The 20,191-nt window shown below is 42.4% G+C and overlaps 1 protein-coding gene across 8 annotated transcripts in view; it reads right to left on the bottom strand.

The window, feature by feature from the left end:
* The window catches only part of ryr2a (ryanodine receptor 2a (cardiac)), a 73,734-nt gene that overhangs the window by 36,503 nt on the left and 17,040 nt on the right, over positions 1 to 20,191 (bottom strand). For all 8 annotated transcript variants that reach the window (XM_058061892.1, XM_058061897.1, XM_058061894.1 and 5 more), the window contains exons 16-49: positions 19,986 to 20,104; positions 19,177 to 19,310; positions 18,819 to 19,060; positions 17,542 to 17,734; positions 16,041 to 16,245; positions 15,824 to 15,928; positions 14,614 to 14,717; positions 14,305 to 14,388; positions 14,065 to 14,224; positions 13,143 to 13,290; positions 12,978 to 13,078; positions 12,740 to 12,844; positions 12,060 to 12,234; positions 11,361 to 11,569; positions 10,330 to 10,506; positions 10,102 to 10,247; positions 9,922 to 10,036; positions 9,663 to 9,823; positions 9,324 to 9,483; positions 8,814 to 8,900; positions 7,917 to 8,048; positions 7,762 to 7,856; positions 7,502 to 7,677; positions 5,194 to 5,849; positions 4,550 to 4,750; positions 4,134 to 4,239; positions 3,480 to 3,623; positions 3,238 to 3,365; positions 2,916 to 3,061; positions 2,709 to 2,823; positions 2,428 to 2,560; positions 1,416 to 1,519; positions 858 to 993; positions 590 to 776 (exon numbers count right to left, since the gene is read on the bottom strand). In XM_058061892.1, coding sequence (XP_057917875.1) covers positions 590 to 776; positions 858 to 993; positions 1,416 to 1,519; positions 2,428 to 2,560; positions 2,709 to 2,823; positions 2,916 to 3,061; positions 3,238 to 3,365; positions 3,480 to 3,623; positions 4,134 to 4,239; positions 4,550 to 4,750; positions 5,194 to 5,849; positions 7,502 to 7,677; positions 7,762 to 7,856; positions 7,917 to 8,048; positions 8,814 to 8,900; positions 9,324 to 9,483; positions 9,663 to 9,823; positions 9,922 to 10,036; positions 10,102 to 10,247; positions 10,330 to 10,506; positions 11,361 to 11,569; positions 12,060 to 12,234; positions 12,740 to 12,844; positions 12,978 to 13,078; positions 13,143 to 13,290; positions 14,065 to 14,224; positions 14,305 to 14,388; positions 14,614 to 14,717; positions 15,824 to 15,928; positions 16,041 to 16,245; positions 17,542 to 17,734; positions 18,819 to 19,060; positions 19,177 to 19,310; positions 19,986 to 20,104 — 5,389 coding nt within the window. The remainder of the gene's footprint in view (positions 1 to 589; positions 777 to 857; positions 994 to 1,415; positions 1,520 to 2,427; positions 2,561 to 2,708; positions 2,824 to 2,915; positions 3,062 to 3,237; positions 3,366 to 3,479; positions 3,624 to 4,133; positions 4,240 to 4,549; positions 4,751 to 5,193; positions 5,850 to 7,501; positions 7,678 to 7,761; positions 7,857 to 7,916; positions 8,049 to 8,813; positions 8,901 to 9,323; positions 9,484 to 9,662; positions 9,824 to 9,921; positions 10,037 to 10,101; positions 10,248 to 10,329; positions 10,507 to 11,360; positions 11,570 to 12,059; positions 12,235 to 12,739; positions 12,845 to 12,977; positions 13,079 to 13,142; positions 13,291 to 14,064; positions 14,225 to 14,304; positions 14,389 to 14,613; positions 14,718 to 15,823; positions 15,929 to 16,040; positions 16,246 to 17,541; positions 17,735 to 18,818; positions 19,061 to 19,176; positions 19,311 to 19,985; positions 20,105 to 20,191) is intronic.

Genomic DNA, 20,191 nt, shown 5'->3' with positions numbered 1-20,191 from the left:
TGCGAGTTAGCATGTGTCTCAAGACCCTGCAGTTGCGCAATATGTTGTAAATAAAAAGAGTATAAATGTGACTATAGTCGTGTTTTGTCATGTCTACAGGGCTCTAATAATGCTTTGTTCATTTTCATCTGAAAAAAAATAATTTGTCTACCCACCAACTATATGTGGTTTCTTAAGTTTTTATTATTTGCTGTTTTATTATTATTATTTTATTTATTTATTTATTACTGATTGATTGATTTTCTTTATTTTTGATTTGTTTATTTATTTTTCATCTTATTTTGTGCAGAAAAATAAAAATTAAGATATTTGAGAACAGTGGAATCGGAACCAAAGCACTGAAAAAGTTTGTATATTTTTCTGTTTTTAATAAATGCGTTTTTTTTAAGTTGCAGGGCGACATAATAATAATAAAACTGTTAAATTAAATTGAATGAAAGAATGAATGTCATGTGACTTATTTTAAAGCCACAAAGCAACTAAGTGTAAGTAGAATTCTATTAAATGTAATAAATAGTAAACAGAATAGCGATCACATGCAAATATGCGCCATGATTGACTATAACAAAATAAGCAAAGACTTTCTTACAGATTCTTGCTGCTCTCTGATGTAGGAGAAGGACCATCTCGAGAGGGATCCTGAGAAATCATAATTGCTCCTTCCATCGTTGCCAGCAACCCATCGCCACCCTCTCCCCGAAGCGCGGGGCCGAAGCATTCCGGTCGGCGAATCAGAAGTCTCACCACGAGGTTGGCGTTCTCTTCCACACTCTCACCTGGCCCCAGAGAAACCAGCTATACGTCAAAGCCAGTCCTGCCGATCTGATGATGAATAACCTGTGAATAAGAACAGTCACCATTGCAGAAGACGGCAAAGCGCAGGAAGTCCAGGTAGCGTTCTCCTTCCACGGGGTTCCAGCCGATGTCAGGATATCCTTTGCGTACCAGCATTGTGCAGCTCTGCAGTCCACAGCCCGCCAAATACTGCACCACCTGGGAAGAAAATATGACTTGATAACTGGCCTCAGTGTGTTTTGTCAATGTAAGTTCAATTACACATGAAAATCATCATGGCTGAAATCCTCAACGTACTTCCTCCCTACATTTGTCATGTAGCACAAAGTCAATCTGGAGCAACCCAGGTCTTCATCTCCTGACTGTGGGGCCAACATGCTAACCACTTGCCCATCGTGTGGCCCACTATTACCAACAAACTAACAAAATAAAGTAGTAATTTGAGGTAAATTAGGTTGGAAAAATATTCATAGGAATAAAGTTATAATATTACAAGAACATTTTGAAGGATTATTTAAGAAGAACGTTTTGGGATAAACTAGCAAAGACCAATGCACTGATGAATTATCTTTCCAAGATTGCTTCAAACATGGAACACACAAAATAAAAAGTGCATTTACCTTCTCTAAATCTGGCTCTCTCAAAGCAAGGGCCAGCTCATTATTATCCATCACCGATGCTGCAGCCACATCGAGTGGGGTGGATCCTCGCATCGATGGGGATGCTAAAGGGGGGTACCAAAAGGTAAAACAAGTAAAACCTCAACCTTTCGGCCATTTATCTGGGCATGCCTAGGAAAACACCCGGTGGAAGCACAAACATTGTGATTATGATGCTGAGCCTTAATCAAACTGTCATCGATGTACGGTATTCATTTTACTATCTTCTGGTTGGAGTTTGCATCGCTGTACTACATCTTACTGTAGTTTGTTTACTAATGTGCTACATGAAAAAGCTCAGTATTAAAATATTAGTACAGCTGTCAGTGACTGAGAATTATTATTTTTGAAATGCTGACTTTCTGATTTGTTTCTCATAGCAAGATGTGATTTTGTGAAATGATATGTCACAAAATAAGTTCAAAATAACAAGAGCCTTCTAGATCTGAAATAACACCCCATAGTCACTTTTTAGTCACTCCCCCGTCACAAAATGATAAGTTTAACATAATTAGAGCCCTCTAGACATGGAATAACACCCCTATAGTCACTTTTTTAGTCACTTTTACCCCCCCACAGTCACAAAATGATAGGTTTAACATGATTAGAGCCCTCTAGACATGAAATAACACCCCTATAGTCACTTTTTTAGTCACTCCCCCCCCACAGTCACAAAATGATAAGTTTAACATAATTAGAGCCCCTCTAGACTTGAAATAACATCCCTATAGTCACTTTTTTAGTCACTTTTACCCCCCACACAGTCACAAAATGATAAGTTTAACATAATTAGAGCCCTTTAAACATGAAATAACACCCCTATAGTCACCTTTTTTAGTCACTTTTACCCCCCCTACAGTCACAAAATGATAAGTTTAACATAATTAGAGCCCTCTAGACATGAAATAACACCCCTATAGTCACTTTTACCCCCCCCCCCCCCCCCCACACACACACACATACAGTGACTTACCAAGGCCAACACTACTGTTCTCCAGTAGGTAGCTCAGATGGTCAAACATCGCTTTCTGGTTTTGACGGCTAATTCGACAGAAGTAACAAAGAAAGCGACAACAGTTGGCCACCATTTTAGGGAAAGTGATTTCCTGCAAAACAACAAAAATGTTACATTGTGATGTTCTTACAAGCCATCAATTTTCCTTATTTTTGTATGCTAACACTAAAATAATCTTAAACAATGAATTGGGGATTTTCATGCTCCATGTATAAAGCGCCTTGAGCTAACCATTATACCTTGCAGTCTCCTCCACTGAGAACGTTCACCATAACCTCCATGACCGTCTCGTGCATCCCCAGGGCTCTCATCAGATTAGGATGCTGGTAGAACACCTTGTTGTTCATAATATCCCTGCAGAGGAAGGGTTACTCACAACGTGTACGATGAGGCGGAAATTGTCTGACAAATGGAATGACATGAGCAAGGATTTCAGCTTTTCTCACCCTAAACCTCTGATCATAAGTTTCTCCTCTTCTCTACCCATGCGTACACTCAGCAGCGATCTGATCTGACCTAAAGCGGCCAGCAAATTGATGGTTTCCTCGATCGATACAGAGTTGATTGTGTAGGTCTTAGGAAGCGCCCGGGCCTAGGCAGGGAGATACCATTCTATCATCGTCATGATTCTTTTGAGACTGTTATTCCAAAACAGTACCACAAAGTGGACAATGTTATGGTGTGTATGCTTTAAAGATAATCATACAGTTGAAATGCTAACAGGTAGCACATACAGATAATTCAACAATAAACAACAAAGTCAAGAACCTGTCCTCCAATGCCGTCGTACTGCCGGTGCAACAGGACAAACATGGCTCTGACCAGCTCCGGATCCTCAATCAGCGACTCCTGAGACCAGCGAACCATCGTGTCTGAAACCAACTGCTGTAACGTACCTGAAGAAGCGGATGCTGATGAATGGCACATCTTGCATGCAGCAATATACGTACAGTTTGTGTACTGTATGTACAATATGTGTATAGACACACCATGAAGTACAGTCGACTTACTTGGTTTCCGATCTGCTTTTTCCGTGGGAAGGTTAGCCATCTTCTTCTTCAAGTTAGACACTTTTTCCACCAACGACATGAGTCGACCGCGAATGGTGAAATCACAGTCGCTGTGGAGAGCGCCATCTTCATCCAACTCTATGCCTGACAGGACAAAGATGCTGTATGTAAGATAATGCAGACAGGCTGGAGCCTATCCCAGCTGTCTTCGGGCGAGAGGCGGGGTACACCCTGGACTGGTGGCCAGCCAATCACAGGGCACATATAGACAAACAACCATTCACACTCACATTCATACCTATGGATAATTTGGAGTCGCCAATTAACCTAGCATGTTTTTGGAATGTAGGAGGAAACCGGAGTACCCAGAGAAAACCCGCGCATGCACGGGGAGAACATGCAAATTCCACACAGAGATCGCCGAGGGTGGAATTGAACCCAGGTCTCCTAGCTAAACACTCGACCGCCGTGCCGCCTTGCAAGAAATTGCTAACTCAAATTTGGTTTTGTCTCACTTACAGTGTAAAATGTAAATTATTGACACAAATGTACCATTGAAAAGATTGATTCACTAAAACTAAATACTCGCTTCCGTACTGTACTCCTCCCAATGCACATGCAAGTTTGGTTAACAGTATGTAAATGTAAGCTTACCACAGTGGATCATGAGGTCTTCGTGGAAGTCAAGGAGCTGTTCCTGGATGTAGTCGGGACATGGGCAGTCTTGCTTCTCTTTCTTAAAGTTCAGCAGCATGTTGATCTGAATGAAAAATTAAGTTGTAACAAAGGATAAAAATTGTTTACATTGTCTTTGTTTATTTTAATTAAATTATTATTATCATAATAATATTATTATATTATTAAAAATAATATAAATTATTTTATTTAATTATATTTTTACTTTGTATGAATGCAGTTTCTTTTTTTGTCTTAAGGTCAAAAATGTATTTCCAGTAAATCAAAATGTATGCTTTCAACCACATCATAAATTTAATTTGAGAAAAAAAAAGGTATAACAAATTACAGTAATTTTTCAAAGTTGATCTAAAGTATCATTTTTTTCAGTGTACCTGTTCCTGAGGAGGGGATCTGAACTCTTTGGTCTTCTTGGCGGTGAGAGCAGCAGACATGTTGAGCGCAAGCATCACCTCGTTGTAGCGAAACCTCTGGTTTTCTTGGAGCGAGGCCACAAAGTCGTCAGAGAAGGCGACCACTGCTTCAATACGATGACGCACCTGGCAGTCACACAGGTACTGCAGAACATGGCACATCTGTGGCACACAAGCAGCGTGCAGAAGTCATACCAGTTCATCATATATATATATATATGTTTATATGTATGGTGGGTGGATGGATGGATGGATGGATGGATGAATGGATGTTGGATGGTTGGATGGTTGGATGGATGGATGTTGGATGGTTGGATGGATGGATGTTGGATGGTTGGATGGATGTTGGATGGTTGGATGGATGGATGTTGGATGGTTGGATGGATGTTGGATGGTTGGATGGATGGATGTTGGATGGTTGGATGGATGGTTGGTTGATTGGATGGATGGTTGGATCGTTGGTTGATTGGATGGATGGATGGTTGGATGGTTGGATGGTTGGATCGTTGGTTGGTTGGATGGATGGATGGATGGATGGATGGATGGATGGATGGATGGATGGATGGATAGATAGAAAAGGTAGTTTACCTTTACAGTTTATTTACCTGAAGTTTGACCGATTCCGGGAGTTTCATCTCCAACAGTCCCTCTTTGGGCAAGTTTCTTCCTTCGTCCTCTCCTCCCCCTTCTGTCGCCACTTTTCCCAGTCCCACCTCCCTATGCATGTCCTCCTGCCCTTCACATCGTTTGGAGAACACAGACGGCTCGATCAGACGCAGTATGTTCTTCAAATCTCCGTTTTGGAAAACCCCCATGATGAGCATGGTGTATAACAGCTTTATGAGCGGGACAAAGAGGAATTCTGTGCTGCCCCCTATTGGATCCCTTACGTGCATATTCCCCTCACAGACCGCCTCTGTCAGCATTTCTATTGTTTTTGTTTTTAGTTTGTCCAGAGGGAATTCAGGACTGTACTGGTAAGACTCTCCCGATCCCGATCCATTGTTGCAAGAGGTTCGAGATGACGATCCAGGCCCACAGACGAAACTCGGAGATGAAAAATGCATTCTGGGTCTCAGGGAGGTGCTGAGACCAATGCCAGGAAGTCCGTGTTTCCTCTTGTCATCGGGAAAAAGGGTTATACTCTTGGTTTCCCCTGTCATTGGAACAATATACTCATTGTTCATCATGAGGCGAGCTGTGGCATAGCTGCTCAGGTGGATGTCAATCAGGAGGTCATAGTAGCCTGTACGAAGCAGACCTACGATAAAGACATCACACAGAAACATTACTGTTGGGACTTTTCATGCTCTTAATAATGGGGTGCTTAGCAGGAAGCATTCTAGTTTTATGGAGTAGTTGAAATGAAACCCAGTCAATCTTATTATTTTATACTGTATCTTATGTTTACTACTGTTTTATTCCTGGAAGCAAGTTCATTTCATGCAGTAGTTGTACTTTGTCATATCATTACTGAATGGCATACTTATTCCATATCATTACGGACGGGCATACTTATTCCATATTATTACTGACGGGCATACTTATTCCATATCATTGCTGATGTGCATACTTATTCCATATCATTGATGACGGGCATACTTATTCCATATCATTACTGATGTGCATACCTATTCCATATAATTATGGACGGGGGCATACTTATTCCATATCATTACTGATGTGCATACTTATTCCATATCATTACTGATGGGCATACTTATTCCATATCATTGCTGACGGGCATACTTATTCCATATCATTATTGGTGGGCATACTTATTCCATATCATTACTGACGGGCATACATACTTATTCCATATCATTACTGACGGGTATACTTATTCCATATCATTACTGACGGGCATACTTATTCCATAGTCAATCTTATTATTTTATACTGTATCTTATGTTTACCACTGTTTTATTCCTGGAAGCAAGTTCATTTCATGCAGTAGTTGTACTTTGTCATATCATTACTGAATGGCATACTTATTCCATATCATTACGGACGGGCATACTTATTCCATATCATTACTGACAGGCATACTTATTCCATATCATTGATGACGGGCATACTTATTCCATATCATTACTGATGTGCATACTTATTCCATATCATTACTGATGTGCATACCTATTCCATGTCATTATGGACGGGGGCATACTTATTCCATATCATTACTGATGTGCATACTTATTCCATATCATTGCTGACGGGCATACTTATTCCATATCATTACTGATGGGTATACTTATTCCATATCATTACTGATGGGTATACTTATTCCATATCATTACTGACGGGCATACCTATTCCATATCATTACTGATGGGCATACTTATTCCATATCATTACTGACGGGCATACTTATTCCATTATTCCATATCATTACTGATGGGCATACTTATTCAATATCATTACTGACGAGCATACTTATTCCATATAATTACTGATGTGCATACTTATTCCATATCATTACTGACGGGTATACTTATTCCATATCATTACTGACAGGCATACTTATTCCATATCATTACCGACGGGCATACTTATTCCATATCATTACTGACAGGCATACTTATTCCATATCATTACTGACGGGCATACTTATTCCATATCATTTGCATATATTCCCCCTATCAGCCAGCTAACCAATGAGCCAACACCAGTTTACTGACTAAGATGTTGGCTCACTAAGTCATGAGCGTGTTCTCACAATCATTTGTAACAAATGTTCAGTACAGCAGGCCTTGGATCGGCAACCTTGCGGTTTCCAAGGCAACAGCTGACAGACTGAGCCCATGACATATGCTTCATACAATGGTGAGCAGTTTTGCTGTAAAATATGAATGAAGTCCAATTTACTCTTTGTTTTAGTGTATGTTGTTTTTTCCAAAGCTATGGACTTACCTGGCATATATTTATTCTCGATAGCATGCAAGAGCTGTGCCTCATCCACATGGGAGCAAAGGGCATGAGCCACTCGATTGTTTCCCAAAGCACAGATTGCAGAGTATAGTCTCAGGGTGTGATAGTGAAACTTTAATAAGTCCTTCCTCTCGGATAGCTCCAGGACATCCACCGACCTAAACGACACACACAGACCCACTTAGAAATGAGAGAACAGAGGAAGGGCATTGAAATATATGGGACGTCAACATGCAGCCCACCTGTTCTCTTCAGGTATGTGCAGAGACAGAAACTGCAGAGGTTCGTTGCAGTGCGTCAGCCAGCCATGTCGGTCATTCACTCTGGATACGGAAACCTGCGACGATAATTTTTAACCCACAAGCACTTTTGAAAAAGCATCATGCGGGTGTCTTACCTTGGGAAAGTGATTGGGAACGCGACTCCACAATACAGGAGTGAGGAACTGGACATGTAACCGTGGAGGACATTGGGGGATGGGATTCTTCCTCTCGCTTGGAAATAAACCAGCTGACAGAGGCATCATATTCTAAATAAGGGACAGCAATATGATGTCAGTCAAATACTAGTTTTAGTTTTGGTTTTGGTTTTAGCAAAGCCACATCATTTTTGCCCACTTTTTCCTCACGAGGGTCGCAGGGGTGCTGGAGCCTATCCCAGCTGTCTTCAGGTGAGAGGCAGGGTACTGGTGGCCAGCCAATCACAGGGCACATATAGACAAACAACCATTCACACTCACATTCATACCTATGGACAATTTGGAGTGGCCAATTAACCTAGCATGTTTTTGGAACGCATGCACGGGGAGAACATGCAAACTCCACACAGAGATGGCCGAGGGTGGAATTGAACCCTGGTCTCCTAGCTGTGAGGTCTGCACGCTAACCACTCGACCACCGTGCCGCACCTGATTATTAATTCATTAATTTTCCACCACTTTTCCTCACGAGGGTCGGCGGGGGGGTGTGTGTGCTGGAGCCTATCCCAGCTATCTTTGGGCGAGAGGCGGGGTACACCCTGGACTGGTGGCCAGCCAATCACAGGGCACATATAGACAAACAACCATTCACACTCACATTCATACCTATGGACAATTTGGAGTTGCCCAATTCATATATAACACATAATTATATTTACAACTTCTAATCACAACATGAGCTATAGTCATGGCCAGACGTTTTTCATAATTACTTTCATTTGGACAAAGTTTGCTATATGATGGCAATTTGCATATACTCCATATAATGAGGTTATGAGGTTAATGAAGAGTGAAGAGTGATCATGTGTGTCTCACCTTAATTCGCCCCAATTCGAATTGGAAGACACTCGGGCTGGTCGCCTTGGCAAAGACTGCCGGGAAGAGTTTAGTACTGGGCTCCACCTGGGAATGTGTAACACGGAATGATCCATGTGTGCCGATTCAGATACAGTAAAACCTCGGTTAGCATGTTTTTCAGTTAACATTGAAAATGTACACCACTATTTTATATTACCTCGGTTTGCATGCATCCTACGGTAGCGTACAATATGGCGTTTTGTCATGTCATTAACACACTATGTGAGTCCTCCTGTGTTGTTAGTGTATTTTTGTGACAAAATGTTAAATTCCTATGAGCTATCTTGCAATATGGCAACTGGAACTATAAGCTATGTCACCCATCAGTTTCCACTCTAGGCAAGGTTCAACTGTATGTTCTCAAATAGTGTCCACGGGAAATGTGACTTAAAGTACTGTGTTCATTTGAAAAGCCAAAGTTAAATAAAGAAAATAAAGAATAATAATGATAGAGTGATCTGAAGTTACCTGGTAGTACGTGCTGAGCTCTTTGCCATTAGCGGTAAATGACAGTAGTCCGTTCGCCGTGTCAACCAAACATCCGATCTCTAAACCGTTGTTTCGCCTTCCTTGACCCGGACTGCTGCTCTCTCCAGCCCACACCATGTAGCAATTACTGCGCTTTATACTGGAAGATGCACAGCAGGAAGCATACAATGTTATTACAATGCTATTAATATTAGCTGTCATCTACAGTAATTCAGTAATTGATGCTCCAGGCTCCAGCATACCCCCAATGGGGATAAGCGGCATAGAAAACAGATGGATGGATGGATAATTGATGCTCGCCTATTCAATTTTACAAACCTCTCATGCACTTTTCCTTTATCATCTCCCAAAGTCACCGTAACGGTTTGCACTTTGTTCAAGTCAAAGTGAGGGTCGTACTGATGGAAGTCAGAGGTGACCCAGCCCACCCAAACATTGCTGGGCTCCTGACCGGGGAAGATCCTCACTGAGTAAGAGTGCTGCAGTAAGAAAGAATATTTACGTCATATCATGGCAAATGGTGGCGTAAACGAGGACCAAGCGGATCCGGGTGTGTACAGTACTGATCTGGACATACAGTAGAAGCTTGCATGAGGAATTCAAAATCCTCCCGGTCATCAGGCATAACTTCTTCTGACAGCCGAGCCGAAGAGGGGCACGAGTTGTCTGGTTTATTCTTCTTCAGCATGAACCTGTGATGTCCAAAATAACATCGTCACAGATTTGCGGATGCTGCATACAGCCTCAGCTTTTTCACCTTTGTTTGAGCTTAGAAGTTTTCTCCTGGTTGTAATCTTTGTGGTTGTTGAACTCAGCTCTGTCTGGACCGCTTGGACCGTTGTGACCGTGAGATGTTTTCATCAGGACCTCAAAGTCTGAAACGGTTTCAAAGTCATCCAGCTCCTAGTGAATATGTAACACAGATAGATTCTCAAGCATATGCAAAGCTTACCTGGCAACAAATTAGGGAGAATATTCATCTTACCCTCTTGGGTGACAAAAGGCTACCATTAGATGGAGACCTGGAGAAGGATTCCGCACACTCAATGGGCATACTTAGTCTGTAGAAAGTAATGTCGGTGTTGCTGTTCTGCGAACCAAATGATTTCTGGGTGACCTTCAGGCAAGGGCACAAATCCACTGTCCCGTCTATTCTTGTCACCTTAAAGAGGGAATGATACTGTATCTTAGTCAGGACTTCATGGGACCTTCTTAACCTTATCAAAACGTCTCATCCTGTGAGCTACAAGATTTTCTCCTTCAGGAAGATACTGTCTTGGGCAATAATGCAGTAATAAATCACACAATAAATGAACAGCTTGAATACTATATTGCCATGTGCACGTTTGTCCGTTTTCCTGGGCACCCTTGCCTTCGATATTCAAGATTCTTTATTGTCAATTCACCATCTATCAAGGACACGCTGAGCATCCAAAGTATGTTTCCCCTCCATGGTCAATTACAATAAACTGTATAAATAGGGGGTGTGAAAATAATAAAAGGTATATAGACAGGGAATTTCCAAAAATAAAAGCACCTGCAATATACCCATTATGTCATTGTATGGTCATATCACTTCGTACTTCGGTACGTGACAAAAAAAATAAATAAAATTTAAAAAAAAGAAAATGAATGAATTATTAAATTAAATTAAATTAAATTAAATTAAATTAAATTAAATTAAATTAAATTAAATTAAATTAAATTAAATTAAATTAAATTAAATTAAATTAAATTAAATTAAATTAAATTAAATTAAAACTATATTAGGAAAGCAGGAAGTGAACAAATGTAACAGTTACTGATTGTAAAAGTAACAGATGGAGGGGTAGGATTTAATAAGCTTGCCTTCTTCCTACTCCTTTTGGACATGTGGAACTGTGAACTGATTATGGGATGCACTCAATTGTAATCTGATGCATGTTCAAATGAAATGAAACCATTACCATTCCCATATATGGTAAGTACAAGCATATAAGATGTGATTTCCATACCATTGGAAGAAATAAACGTTACCTCTATATGTTGGTGGTTGGTGGGTACAGGTACAAACTGAGGTAATCTCTTGCTGTGCCACATTGTGACATCTCGATTCATGTTAACAGCAAATGGTTCGTAGCCTTCCTGCAGACCACATATGGTAAAGTACTTCAGGGTGCTCACGTCTTTACCAAAGTTCATCCTCCCAACTTGGCACACACCCACACTGCACACCGGGATGAAACCTTAGGACAAAAAAAAACAACAAAGATAGTCAAACCTCGGTTTTCATATGCCTCAGTTTTGTAGTACTACAAAAATATGTAGTATTCAACACTGGCCAATTGGTGTCCAGGCTCTGGTTGCTACAGTAATCCACGCAAGCTAAAACTCAACTGTGAAGCCCCAACATCACTCCTGTCCGTCCATTACTCTGGTCCCCAAGGGACACAATAGTGGGTCTATGCCTTAAATGGCTCACTTAATCTTATTTTGTCCACTATATTGGGTAGTATCGGTATAAAGACGACTATAGGGGTGTTAGTTCATGTGTAGCGGGCTCTAATAGATTTTCTTACAATGTCTATGACTTATATATCATAAGTATCTTTGCAAAATATCAAAGCGGCCCTTGCATCCTGTCATTGTTCACGATGTGGCCCTGGCTGGCCCACCCCTGCCTTAAAGCGACACCCAGTAAACACGACCTAAATAACATTTTTCAAAAACACCAACCTTCGCCAACATCAAATTCTTTGAAGGCGAGATCTGAGCCAGAGTCATCAAGCAGCACTTCTCCATTCAGGGTAAACATCATGGTGTGTTCATTCAGGTCCACCATGCAGCCCACCACATCACCCGTCTGCCACGCACGCCCAAAGTGCTCATTGCCCTGGTGCCAGCGCTGAACCTGCATTACATAAATGATATGGATGTTCTTTTTGGCACAGCTTATATTTATTATGTTAATAACATATATTTATATTCATCTACTGGTCAATCACCGGGAATGATACATACAGACAGACAACCATGCACACTCACATTCATATCTTGGGTATCTTGGCTATTATTCTTCAAAGTAATCTTTTATCTAACATATATACGTATGTGGGCGGCACGGCGGTCTAGTGGTTAGCGCGCAGACCTCACAGCTAGGACACCAGGGTCCGATTCCACCCTCGGCCATCTCTGTGTGGAGTTTGCATGTTCTCCCCGTGCATGCGTGGGTTTCCTCCCACATTCCAAAAACATGCTAGGTTAATTGGCCACTCCAAATAGTCCATAGGTATGAATGTGAGTGTGAATGGTTGTTTGTCTATATGTGCCCTGTGATTGGCTGGCGACCAGTCCAAGAGAAGTGATATTATGATACCTCTGTGAATAAATGGGTTGTACAAGAGAAACACAGCTACCTTGAACCCATCAAAGACAAAAGCCTGATCATCACAACCCAATTCTTGGCCTTGGAGGCAGCCCGGTCTTGCCCAGCCGACCCTCATCTCTCCTGCTGTTAATACCTAGGACAAAAATGAAAAAATGAAAAATGGACTTGATAGTGAGTATATCTGTTGTCATATATCAGATGCATAAATGGCCAAGACACATTGTGATCTTAATTCTAAGACTATTGTTCTCTTATCTCGTCCTTACCTCCCACTCAAAGTACCACTTTCCTGCATTCACGCAATACGTTTTCTCAGCTCGGAAGATCCGGAACCTTTCAGTGGACATATTGCTGGGATCAAATTGAGCTATGGAAGGAGAAGTGGGGGTCAGGTGTTGGGAGGATGATGGAACAAGCTATCTGGATATTACCGTGATCCTGGTCAGGCGCTTCCAGGTTGTATCCATAACCCAGCAGAGTCCTGACGGCCTCTCTCAGACTGTCTTTGTTAGACTTCTTGGTTCTTCCATCTAGAAGACTGTAAGGGACCAGACGAGGATTTCTACGATTCTTCACGTCCTGACAGGAAAACACACACAAAGAAGAGAAGATTGACCTATGTATATACGTTCTTCTGGTAAAGCAACAGCATTTATTATGTTAGCCCTTTACTAGCGGTTTACTTCCTCTAATGAAGACTTATTTTTGTTAAAACAACGTCGCCCTTGGGTGGCGGGGGGGACTCCTGTGTGGGAAGACAATGTATGGAAGTGTAGGCACGTTGTTACTTCCTGCCCCCATCATCCTGCATTATTTACTTGGCTTTTGAGGGGCAGGGATATGCAAATAATAATATTTATACTAATAATAAATTATTAGGCGGCACGGCGGGCGAGTGGTTAGCACGCAGACCTCACAGCTAAGAGACCAGGGTTCAATTCCACCCTCGGCCATCTCTGTGTGGAGTTTGCATGTTCTCCCCGTGCATGCGTGGGTTTTCTCCGGGTACTCCGGTTTCCTCCCACATTCCAAAAACATGCTAGGTTAATTGGTGACTCCAAATTGTCCATAGGTATGAATGTGAGTGTGAATGGTTGTTTGTCTATATGTGCCCTGTGATTGGCTGGCCACCAGTCCAGGGTGTACCCCCATCCGAAGACAGCTGGGATAGGCTCCAGTACCCCCCGCGACCCTCGTGAGGAAAAAGCAGTAGAAAATGAATGAATTAATTAATATAATATTAGTACAACACAATGGTAATCTTTCCAATGGTTGTTTAGATTGTGCAGTGTTGGCAAGACACATTCTGACAAATTATAACCATAAGACCTTTTGTCCCTATAGTACAATTACCTGTTGGATACCATATGTCCACCCCTGACGAATACGATCTCTTGCCCAGACGTTGTGTGCATTTTCAGCTAATTTGTCCACCATTGCTTCCTGAGTGGAGGTGAGTTTGATGTGACAGAGGTCCAAGGGAGCAGGTTTGTAACCACTGGATAATTCATAGCTGCATTGACAGAGACAAAAATGTGGCGCTATTAAACAGGTCATTAAGCTTCATGTGGTCATGTCTAAGACGTAACTGACTTTTGTGGCAGCTTCATGCTCTTGACTTTCTCTACGGCATGTTCATCTGCAAGACCAACATGGCAGCCCAAAGCGAGAAGAGTTCTGTTAAATAATAAAGACACGGGGAAGGTCATTATAGGGTGACGACAGCACGGACAGTCCAGACTGTGAACAAGGTGCAGAAACATCTTAGTGGTACGGTGTCTACAAGTTAGTATAAGAATGTGTTCTCTCCATCCTAAAATGCTGCAAAAACCACCAACCTGAAAATAAATGAAATGTATGACAATATGCAAATTGTATCGTCGTGTTGGAGTGATGCTTTACTTGAGAGTCTCCAGCGACATCTGTAAGTTGTAGCTTCGTTCCTGTTCTGGTAACTTGGAGAACTCCACCAAACACGGGTGTTGCCGCTTGTTGTCGTCTCGTACCTAAACAGACATACGTATCCAAACATGCATACAAGGTACGAGAGCTTAGATCTGGGAAGGAGCGCAAACATCTGTGTAAAAGCTTGACTGGACTTCAGTGACAAACATCTTGGAATCTTGGAAATCAATGAGCCATAATCGGTTTCCTTACTGCTGTAAGACGACCGCAAATGTACATCAATTTACAGCAGGGGTCTCAAACACGTGACCCGCGGGCCAAATGTGGCCCGCAGGACACTAGTTTGAGGCCCCCGCCTTGATATGGAAGTTTAATGTTAGTGCGGCCTGCGCAAGTTTGATATGGATGCTGTATGGTATCATGTACCCAGAAAAAATTATTACGTTTGATTAATGTTCATGTTTAAGGTTAAATAACTGTTAATAGTTATCCTCCCTATTCGTGTGGAAGTGGTAAGTTTTGGGCTATTTAAGTTTAAAGGAAATAATTTGAAGGCTACCGTTTAGGTCGCTAGCTCTTTAGTTTGCGAGTTAGCATGTGTCTCAAGACCCTGCAGTTGCGCAATATGTTGTAAATAAAAAAAGTATAAATGTGACTATAGTCGTGTTTTGTCATGTCTACAGGGCTCTAATAATGCTTTGTTCATTTTAATCTGAAAAAAATAATTTGTCTACCCACCAACTATATGTGGTTTCTTAAGTTTTTATTATTTACCGTTTTATTATTATTATTGTATTAAAATATTTGAGAACAGTGGAATGTTTTATCAGAGCTTTTATTGTAGAAAATCGTAACCAAAGCACTGAAAAAGTTTGTATATTTTTCTGTTTTTAATAAATGCGTTTTTTTGGGGGGGGGGGGGACCTGATGCGGACCAGCCTTGCCCAGACCCTAGCTCCAGTGGCCCCCAGGTAAATTGAGTTTGAGACCCCTGATTTACAGTATATTAGAACAGGATAGTTTTCATGCTATGGAAATATTACAGTAGTGGTATATTACAATAGTATACAGTAGTAGTATAATACCAAAAACAGGTCAGTTTGTGGGCATAAAGATGATTGCCAAATTGCAATATTATAGATAATGCAAAGGGATCAATGGATGTGAACTAGTTTAGATCTGTGATCCAAGGATGTTGGATACTCACTGTACCATAGGTCCAGCCCAGTTCAATCTTATTCATCACCCACAGCTCATGGATGTTCTCTGCAAGCTTCTCCCGGATTCTCTCTAACTGAGGTGGGAGTGTGATCTTCACAGACACAGACGGGCAAGTTGAGTATATGCATGCGAGCGTTCGTAATTGCATAATGAAGGAAGTCTATGTGTCTGTCTGACCGTGTCCATAATGCAGTCCTCCGTACCTGGCTGGTGTTCACAGGCATGGGTGTGAAGGCGGTCTGGCTCATGGTGACCGTGGGTCCCTGAAGCTCGCTTGCTGCAGTCTGGTGTTGGCAGGGCTCCAGTTTCAGTTTGTCCCTGGGCAGCACGGCCTCAAAGCAAGGAGCATACCCTGGAGGAGGGAGGAACTTAAACTCTCCATGGCGACCTCCAAGTAGGAAACGAAACCTATAGAAAAGGGAAGTCAGAAAGGAATGTGAGCAGGTAAAAAATGGACATGGTACGTGGTACGTGGTACGTGGTACGTGGTACGTGGTACGTGGTACGTGTGGTACGTATGGTACATGGTACATGGTACATATGGTACGTGGTACATGGTACATGGTACGTATGGTACATGGAACGTATGGTACGTGGTACGTGGTACGTGGTACGTGGTACGTGGTACGTGGTACGTGGTACGTGGTACGTGGTACATGGTACGTGGCACGTGGCACGTGGTACATGGTACGTGGTACGTGGTACACGGTACGTGGTACATGGTACGTATTGTACACGGTACATGGTACGTGGTACATGCTACGTATGGTACGTGGTACGTGGTACGTGGTACGTGGTACGTGGTACGTGGTACGTGGTACGTGGTACGTGGTAGGTGGTAGGTGGTACGTGGTACGTGTGGTACGTATGGTACATGGTACATGGTACATGGTACATGGTACATGGTACGTATGGTACGTGGTACATGGTACATGGTACGTATGGTACGTGGTACATGGAACGTATGGTACGTGGTACGTGGTACGTGGTACGTGGTACGTGGTACGTGGTACGTGGTAGGTGGTAGGTGGTACGTGTGGTACGTATGGTACATGGTACATGGTACATGGTACGTATGGTACGTGGTACATGGTACATGGTACGTATGGTACGTGGTACATGGAACGTATGGTACGTGGTACGTGGTACGTGGTACGTGGTACATGGTACATGGTACGTGGCACGTGGCACGTGGTACATGGTACGTGGTACGTGGTACACGGTACGTGGTACATGGTACGTATTGTACACGGTACATGGTACGTGGTACATGCTACGTATGGTACGTGGTACGTGGTACGTGGTAGGTGGTAGGTGGTACATGGTATGTGGTACGTGGTACGTGTGGTACGTGTGGTACGTGGTACATGGTACGTGTGGTACATGGTACCTGTGTTACATGGTACCTGTGTTACATGGTACCTGTGGTACATGGTACCTGGTACGTGTGGTACATGGTACGTGTGGTACATAGTACAGGGTACGTGTGGTACATGGTACGTGTGGTACATGGTACATGGTACATGATAAATGGTACATGGTACATGTGGTACATGGTACATGTGGTACATGGTATGTGTGGTACATGTGGTACATGGTACATGGTACAGTGCCTGTCCAACAGTGGGTCGGGTGGGGGGGACGAGTCAAATGAATACATACATTTATCAATTGTGGCTGAATTACTTTGAGTCGTCCACTTACTTGACTCCAGCAGAGAAGCTGGCCACAGGGAAAAAGAGGCCATCAGAGTTGAAGTTCTCAAACATGCCCTGAACCGGTTGGCCATTGATCCTGAAGGAGATACTGGGCACGCTTAGATCCAAGCAGCAGCTCACCACATCCTCAGCTCTCAGAAGGTGCTGGTTAGGTGAGCTGACGGTCCTTGCAATACAGCCTGCATTGGGAAACATTGGGAATTAGAAATGTTAAATGTTAGATTTGATCAATTACCCAATAAAGTCTTAAAAAATATAGTGACTTTAAAGCTTTAGTAGGAAAAAGGTGGATTTTACAACTGTTGCAATTTGCTTGTCCAGTTTAAAATCAATGCACCGGCATTCCAAAGCATAAACCTTTTCATGCTCACATTGCTGTGTGGTCATGGGAAAGGTTGTCAGAAACACAAAGACCCACTGAGTTTTGGTCCGGTCTTACAAATGTGCCTTGCCATCTGCCTGCTTCTCAAGGTTCGTGGGATTTGTGTATTTTCAGAATGATTTAAACAATATGTAATAAGAAATGGATGGACAAAAAGTTGTGCAATGCTGGCTCCACTAGTCCAAAGACTAAGAATGATATCAGCCGACGTCTATTGGGCATGTGACACCGACGTCAGTCAGCCATGTTTTTGAGTCTTCAATTCACCAAACTGGGTTGCTTTTGGACTGTAAGGCATAAACAGCGACAAGCATTGCAAATTGTCATTACTAGACACCTCCAGCACTGCCCTACAGGGACACAATCCACAGCTCGTAAATGTTCTATTTATAGTCATCCAACAGTGTTCTAACAGTGTAACAGTCTGAACACCACGTCTGGCCCAAGTTGAGCAGAACTGGGCCAAAAAGTTGCAAAATGCACATTGTGTTCCGCTCATAATAAACCTCTGTGGGTATGCAACAGTAGATGTGTCCATGTCGGGGGTGTCTGAACCCCACTCTGCCCCCCTATAACTGTCTTAAATGGATTATCTTCTCAGATGATATGTACTACAGTATATTTGCTAACATGAACTTTAAGTGACTATAGGGGTGCTAGTTCATGTTTAGAGTGCTCTAATAATGTTACAAAAAGGATTTATGAGATGGTAAACAGGTTTTATATGTAATAAGTATGAATATATTCAATTTAAGAAGAAGGAATCCGACTTCACTTATCACAGCCAGGTCTAGAACCAATGAAGCGCAATAAAGGAGGGGTTATTGTACTCTGAATCGCTATTAAATAATAAATAAAATTTTTAAAAAAACAACCCGCACCTGACCAAAGATGGAGTCCATCAAAGCCAAAGGAGTAGAGGTCGTCACCTACACCATTGCCCCCCCAACCCTCCCCCCCACTGGGGGAGGGAACGTAGCCATTTGTGTTGGCCCAGCCCACCCTGAGATGTGATGCTTCAGCTGTAACAAACGGCAACGCTTGGTCTATAATCAGCTCATAGTACCACTTTCGGTACTGTGCCGAGCCTTCACTGAGGCCCAGGAAGATGTTGGGACGTATGCTAAAAGCAGAGAAAATGGATGTTGTTACTCACACTGTGGAACAGGAGATGAGATTCAAACATTGATAACCAATGTAATGTCATATCATGACAGCCATCAGGTTGTGTATCAATACCTGGTGATGTGATTGATCAAACGTGTCTGGAGTAACAAGTCTCTTCCCGGCAGTAGGTTGTCACAGATCAGGTGCTGGTTGGAGCGTACTGCCACACCATGACACACACAAAGCGAACACAACACGTCAAGAACCTAAACAGCATACACACGAGAAAATACCTGTCAGAACACATCACTGGTGCAGCATCGCACGTGCCAAAAGATGACTCAAAAAGACAGACTCAACGAGATGAAGTGACAGAAACATGGTGGCTGCAGATATCTAGGCACGGCCCAATGTTGTCCTATAACCTTAAAGTGACAGAAACATGGTGGTGCAGATATCTAGGCACGGCCCAATGCTGTCCTATAACCTTAATAACCTTAAAGTGACAGAAACATGGTGGATGCAGACCTGTAGGAACGGCCCAATGTTGCCCTATAACTTTAAAGTGACAGAAACATGGTGGATGCAGATATCTAGGCATGGCCCAATGTTGCCCTATAACTTTAAAGTGACAGAAACATGGTGGATGCAGATATCTCGACACGGCCCAATGTTGTCCTATAACCTTAAAGTGACAGAAACATGGTGGTGCAGATATCTAGGCACGGCCCAATATTGTCCTATAACCTTAATAACCTTAAAGTGACAGAAACATGGTGGATGCAGATATCTAGGCACGGCCCAATGTTGTCCTATAACCTTAAAGTGACAGAAACACTATTGTTCGGGCCCTAACTGTTGGTTTTCATATGTTGTTTGAATATTAGAGGTCAAAAACATCTTCCATATGAAACACAGCTGAAGACAAATATGCCATCTACCTTGTGGTTGCGTCCATGTTTGTCCAGAAGAGAAATAATGGACTTAATGTGTCCTTCTTTGATTATGTTCAATGCTTCTGGACTTTCCACCAGCACGCAGTGAAGCACCTCTAGTATGCCTACGACACACAGAACACAGACCATTAAATGAAAGTTATGCAATAAATAGCAGCCGAAGTAAGGGAGACAGATCAAGCGCCATTTGC

The sequence above is a fragment of the Doryrhamphus excisus genome, chromosome 22 (assembly GCF_030265055.1).
Source record: "Doryrhamphus excisus isolate RoL2022-K1 chromosome 22, RoL_Dexc_1.0, whole genome shotgun sequence".
Taxonomy (NCBI): domain Eukaryota; kingdom Metazoa; phylum Chordata; class Actinopteri; order Syngnathiformes; family Syngnathidae; genus Doryrhamphus; species Doryrhamphus excisus.
This window is presented reverse-complemented; position numbering and strand designations above follow the sequence as displayed.